General features: G+C 39.8%; 1 protein-coding gene across 1 annotated transcript; it reads right to left on the reverse strand.

Annotated features, from left to right (window-relative positions):
• Positions 1–4,486: 4,486 nt before the first annotated feature.
• On the reverse strand, positions 4,487–6,504 carry LOC145780728 (uncharacterized). Its single transcript, XM_082592350.1, has 3 exons — positions 6,432–6,504; positions 5,257–5,497; positions 4,487–4,777 (listed from the first exon to the last, which is right to left on the reverse strand). Exons 1-3 carry the CDS (start codon positions 6,488–6,490, stop codon positions 4,571–4,573), a joined length of 507 nt encoding a protein of 168 aa, XP_082448476.1. The 5' UTR covers positions 6,491–6,504; the 3' UTR covers positions 4,487–4,570.
• Positions 6,505–6,723: the final 219 nt, after the last annotated feature.

Consider the following 6,723-nt stretch of genomic DNA (forward strand, 5'->3'; position numbering starts at 1 on the left):
CACGTGCATTGACGCATCTATGGCACCTTTACGCTACGCAACAATGCTACTGGTAGTTACGCTACAGCTGGTAATGCGCGTTTGCAGCATTGGTATCTTAACCTTGCCTGCTGTCACGTGCCAGGAGTTTTACTCAGATCAGTGGTTCATAACTTTTGTATGTCATGGCACAAAATTGAAATCAGCAATCAGTTCTGGCACTGTTAGAATAACTAGAATGTAATGATATGCAAGTCAAAGCTCCCTGTCCGAACTTAATGGTTGCTCTTTGTTACTGATCACCAACAGTGGGGTATTCAAGTTAAAGTGCGTAATTTTAAGACTAATTAACTTCATGCACTAACTGTAATCCTCTGATTACTAATCCGCCGATACTGACACGACAACAATTTGTTCGAGGCAGTGTTTGCAAGGTTGACTGCAATCAAACGAGTTGATACCAGCAGCAAACATTGAGCCCCGGCTGGACTTGCTTTGTAGCAGAAAGCACTCGCACCCATCACACTGAGTAAATGTGTTTGCATGTTGGTTGCTTTCAGAAAGTTACGAGTAGCAGGCTTCGAGTGCCATTAGCTTGTTTTTAGTATTCAGTCAAATTAAACTTTTCCATAAATATAAAGAAATGTATATTTTGCACTGTTAATCATAGTAACGGTGAAGGGTAGAGAAAAAGTTTAAGAGATTAAAAGGGGCGGGGAGCGAAAGTTTTGAAGCCTTGTTTTATAACAAAGGCATTTAATGGATCACAATGTGCAGTGAAAGTCAATTTCAGAATAATGATACTAGTTTGTTTTAAATTATTGATAACGATCAATTACTCGCTTAAAAGATCCTCTGCTGGTGCATGTGACTCTGTGTCTTGCCAAGAATTTGTGTGCTCCCCTTGAGTCCCCGAAGTGGTTTCAAATCAGACTCCTTCACACATCACTCTAAAACTCACCAAATGACCGCGCAAATGATTTTAGATCAGAATCCTACCGCATGGTTTCTCAATAACAATGGTTGCAATGACCACCCTTCACACGTGAGTGTTTTATGGAAAATCGTGAAGTATTTCGGTTTAGAACACACTATGTCCCATTGCCTAATTCAATACTTTGACAATTCCTTAGGACTCTGCTGCAAAAATCAATTTCCATCCAAAAAATGACATTAAATTAATTTTATTTAAATCTTCTTCTTCTTGCGTTTGAGGCCGCCACAGATCACGTTGTTACATCCAGACGCAGAAGCCAATGGATTGTTTATTCATCGAACGTTGTTAGGTCCATATGTCTATCTTGTGATCGGTATACAGGACATTGATAAATAATGTGGTGTGCAGTTTGAAAATCTGAGCCACACGCACAAGATGGTGAATCGGCAAGGCCCTACTGGAACATGTTGCTGCTGAAACGGCCCACTCCAGTCCGCAGGCGATTGCGCTTCACCCATTCCTTCCGGGGTAGTTCTGCTCCAGGTGGGGTGTTGGCATAGGGAAGGACTGTGAATTGGGTTGGTTTCGCAACTTCTCTCCATTCACGGTTCCAAACTTCGGAAATGTGGAAGTTCGATTTGCAGATAGCTGCAGCATGTCGGGAGAACGTGCGTCGAGATTTTAAGCGCTGGGGCTTTTGGGAGTGCGAGTTTAGAACAATCTGGTTGAAGAGGTGGTCATCCCTTGACATAGCTTGTAGGACCAGACTACGTACGTGGTTTTCCCTACGAAGTCTGCCTGGAGCGATGTCTGATAGTACCGACAGAAAGTCAGTGAGAGTTGGAAGCAGGCAACCAGTGATTATTCTCATGGTGGTGTTGAGGGCAGTGTCAATTTTGGAAATGTGTACGCTGCGGCACCAAGTGGAGGAAGCATATTCGGAGGTGCTGTAAACAAGTGGAAAAGCACTTGTACGGAGTGTGGATGTACTAGCACCCCAGGATGTTCCTCCAGATTTAAATCAAAGCGCAACAAACGCTTCAAATAAAATCAAGAGAATAAAGAGTTGAAACCCGACATCGATGTATTTAGAGAATGCTGATTTGAGATGAATCATTGTTGACAACCCCCGAGGTGAACGTCTTTGTTTCCGTTGCTTTCTGTTCCGGATGATTCTAATCACTTTCATTTGTTCCTTATTTAACAATGGCTGAAAAGTATGATGACCTGCAAGTCAAAATGTTGCGTGCGATACGTGCACCCCTGTTTTTTTATTTTTTTTATTTAAGCTTACGCCCGGTGGTTGAAGATTTAGATTAAGTGGACGGGAAGGCAAGGAAGCCAATCTTCGTGTCCACCTTCAGGCATGCCTTTAAGTGTCTTGCCAAAGACACAGCCGCATGCTATTGAGAGTCCTAAAAATATACAGTCGCGTGCTCTTAAAGGGGTATTAAAGGAAAAACCTGACTTGGCGATTTTCCACGTTCTTTGTGTTTAACATGCTACCATAAAACGATTTTCAATAAAATTTTGCCCCATTGCGGTCTGACCACCATTGTGCGCGTGCTTTTGTCAGAGCTTTCAAAACGAGATTGGCCTGAGCAACGAAGCGTGCGACTGTAAAGAACGTCATAAAGTCTACGTCATAAAGTCTAGCAATCAACCGATCACGCAATAATTGTTACTGCGGGCGATTTGACTGTAGGCTATGTATGTATTTACATCAAAACAGCACATTTTAACATCAAAACAGCAGACAGTTTGCTGAAAACATCAGATTGGTAACGTGGTTTTTGTTATTGCTGGACTTTATGACGTATTCTTGAGCTGTGTTTGCACGTTTTGGTCATTTTGAAAAAAATGAAAATAAATGAAACACTGGACTTTGGGCCTTGCCAGCGCCATTGAAAACAAATTTTTTTGGGTAATTGTTTTTGAAATGTATTCTTGAATGTTCAGTTTACTCATTTTAATGCTTAATTCCGGTTTGAAATTTTCCTTTAGTATGCCTTTAAGCGGTGTCGATCTGTCGCCCGTTCGAACACTAAGCTCAGAGTATTTATCCGCTATGCATCCGACGCTTCTGGTCAAGAACCCCTGACTTAGAGTCAAAGTCTTATTGCAGCCCAAGCTCTCTGTCCCGCTGTCTCGCTTTTTAGCTTCTGCCCCGACAGTGGATTCACCGATGGAGCATATCAATCTGAAAATTGATAATTTTCTTTTATGCAACGTCATCTGCTGAATACCGAAAAGTTTGGGTGTTCATCAGGACATTTATAATCGCCGATTAATTATTAATCCGCTGATGTATGTGCGCAAGCAAATCTACTGTTAACTTATCAGTCACTTAGGTCAGGGTGGTCCAAACCCTGGCACGCGGGGCGCATGCAGCCCGCGTGAAGCTTTTGTGCGGCCCGCGAACACTTTGCGCATGCCGGAATTATCAGTGCTAAATCCAAGGTTTAAAAATACACCTACTTTTTATAAATACATTACATTCGCCACAACCCTAAATAAGTCGCGCATAATTGGGTCAATAGGTAACTATGAGGGAACAATGTCGGTTTGTGACGACACAAACGTGCGTTGATATCTTGCTTTTGTTGCTAGCACTTTCTCCGTTATGAAGCGATTAAAAAGCGACACACGGAACAGAATGGTTTGCTAATTTGTTGACGTGTTATGTATCGTATCTTTTTTACTAGCTGAAAATCACTTTTTGAGTCGCAAGCGGAGATTAAAAAGTGAGTTAGGCGTGCTGCAAAATATTAGGTTGATTAAAACAGCAAACTCAGTCCTTTCATTGCAACTGTATTTTGTCAGCGACAAGATTTGTTAATGTTCATAGCCTGCGAACAGTAAGAATGTAGCTAAGACAGATCGAAATCTATAGAAAAGAAGTTCAAAATCGCAACCTAGTTAAGTTTTTATTTAACAACGTTTCTACTTTCAGCAACGCGTTGTCATTTCTCACTATGCAGCCCGTAAAGTTTTTCTCAGACCCTAATGTGGCCCTTCATGTTCGCAGTCTTGGACCACCCTGAAGGTTAATCAGCCCCTATTAAAGGTTTCGCTGTTAGAGCATCCAACTCTAACTAACTGAAGTGGCCGCATGTTCTCGGTCTCGAAACGATCACAATCCAATCTAGTTGTGAAATCTATCAACCAATTCAGTTTCAAGCACACAAACCTTAAATTACGAGCAATAACATTTCTAACTGAAAGCTGTTAAGCGACGGACTTCATGTTCGAAAAAATCTCAATACCAAGCGGTGACAATTAGACTGTGGGGGTGCGCTTGAGCAACGCACTTTCGTGAACAGCACTTCAGTGGCACCCAGAGAACGGAATCCTTCACAAACAAACGGACACCTTTCAATTGCGGTCATTAGGCCTACGTCAGTAGTTCAATGCCCCTAAGAAATAAGTAAACATGCGAAGCTGTCAGGATTAAGCTCTAAAACACAAATCAGAAGAAATAGTTTGACAGTTCCTTCTATGCTTCAAAAAGCAGCTTCTAGTCATTGAATAATATAAAATCAATTTTATTTAACGCAAATAATTCAAACCATAAAAAATCAAGAAAATATCAAGTTCGTGCAATGATTTCCAACTCAATGGTCTTTTAAACAACAAAACTTTCTGCTTGAAAATCTACACACTAGTTTCATTAACGTCCAAGCCTTCCTGAGGAATTTCCTCTTCTAGTTCTTCTATGTTCTGGGCTTGAGGCTCCTCAGCAATGTCGATCTCATCATGAGGATGGTATTCCATAAAGTAACAACGGAGTAGACAAACAAACGGGATTATCCAGCCAAAAATTACCATGAGCAAGCCGGCAAAAAATTCCTTCGCGTCCACCTAAAAAATACAAAGGTTAGTTTTGTAAAGTTTTGAAAGCTTTCTCTTACGACATCGATTCATTCTTTTGTTGCATGAAACATATTTTCATGTTGAAAATGTTCATCCTTCAAAACATTCTGAAAGATGCAATTGATGCAACTAACACTTACACGTGCCCGTCCACCAGTTAAAAGGCACGTGACCAGACACGGGGCCAGGCATGTGACCAGGTACGTGGCCAGTGATGTGGCAGCAAATGTGACTACATCCGACTGCTGTGCTTGCTGTCATTCGTTCCAAGTCGCATTCGTTCCCATCTGACTGGAGACATAATGGTTGGGCTTCGTTCAATTGTAAAGCAAAGTTCGATTGCATTGATCAAAATATATTTCACGTTTTAAGAAATATAAAAGACTTGTAAGTCTGATTTTTACTATCAGAGTCTTGAGATGGTAGTTCCGAAAATTGCATATTGCAAAAAATAAAATTAAAGAAACCTCTTTATGATGTATCGCCGTTTCGGGTGAATGCAAGTCGGTTTCGCCATCCATGTGATGAATGCCGGGACGAAACACGCCGTGACGACGATCGCGATTGTGACGACGACGATCGCGATTGTGACGACGATGATCGCGATTGTGCTGGTGATTGAGTTGACGATGGTTGTCGTGCACGAATTGTTCATCTTCAGTGAAGCGCTTCGTGACGGATGCTTTATCATGCGAAAGTTCGCAAGGGCTGTTTTAAAAATAAACGTTTTATTAAAGTTAATTATGATCGGTTAGACCAACTCCGTAAGATCCAGTTTTTCTGTATTTTAGTATTTATTTTATCCAAATTTATATTTTTCTTTTCAATCGTTTTTAATGGTCACTCACTGCCGACAAAGTAAATCTGCAAGATAAGTGACCGATGATGCTTAATCATCATCTTAAAACCCTTTCATTGCCACGGACCCTTAAGACCACGAGCCTGAAAAATATACACACTGTTTGCAATCACCATAACTCTGGTCTTTGTTTGCCAAACTGCATGGGTGTTACTTGTTTAGAAAGAAGAAGACTCGTGTTTTCTAAAAGTTGAAAAAAAATTGCTAGGTTTGTATTTGTATTTGTATTTTTTCTGCAATTTTCAATCATTTACAGAGATTTTTTATTTTTGTGCAAAGTGAAGTTAATGCGGTTCTTTCTTCGCATAACGCACAAACATCACCGTGACAACGTTTGTCAGGAAAGTATAACACTTGCCTGACATCTATCGGTGAAGTTTGTCGCAGTTTGAAGTTTTTTTTTAGATATTTAAACAGAAACGAAAACAAAATGAAAAATCGCAAAATGTTTGTATTTTGTCAGAAATTTTAGTCATTTAAGGTACTTAAAAAAAATACACAAAACTTGTTAACATATTTCTAAAAACTGTTCAAAATACAGTAGTTCAAAATCCAAGCTTTGTTCAAGTTAAATTATAAAAATGCATCGAAAAAAGCGTGACAGTTAAAGGGTTAAACGTTCCGTTTACGTCTAAAAATCTGCAAAGTTTTTTGTTGTTTTTGACATTTCATTTCAGGCATTGTTCCATCGTTGGTTGGTAATAGATTTCCTAACTTATAAATTTCCCCACGGTGCTTGGTTTGGATATGGCGGTGGGCATAAAACTTTGTAAAGCTGCTTACCTGCACATTGAAGAATGCAGCAAAACTCCAAAAAGGAATCCCAAAATAAAATTCATCATTCACTGAAAACGAAACTTTTAAAACCAAAACCTGTAAAACTTTAACCACAATCGTTGAAGACCAAACAACGCCTAGCAGTTTAATCCTATTTTTAAGTTCATCTGAAATTCAGTCTTTTTTTCAGCACAACAAAAATATCTCGATCCTTCGTTGATAATCAGAATTAAAGAAGTTAATGTAATAATACATTGTGAGCTTGGGAAAATTTTTGTTTTTGTTTTATCGCAAAGCA

Source organism: Aplidium turbinatum, chromosome 12, assembly GCF_918807975.1.
Source record: "Aplidium turbinatum chromosome 12, kaAplTurb1.1, whole genome shotgun sequence".
Classification (NCBI taxonomy): domain Eukaryota; kingdom Metazoa; phylum Chordata; class Ascidiacea; order Aplousobranchia; family Polyclinidae; genus Aplidium; species Aplidium turbinatum.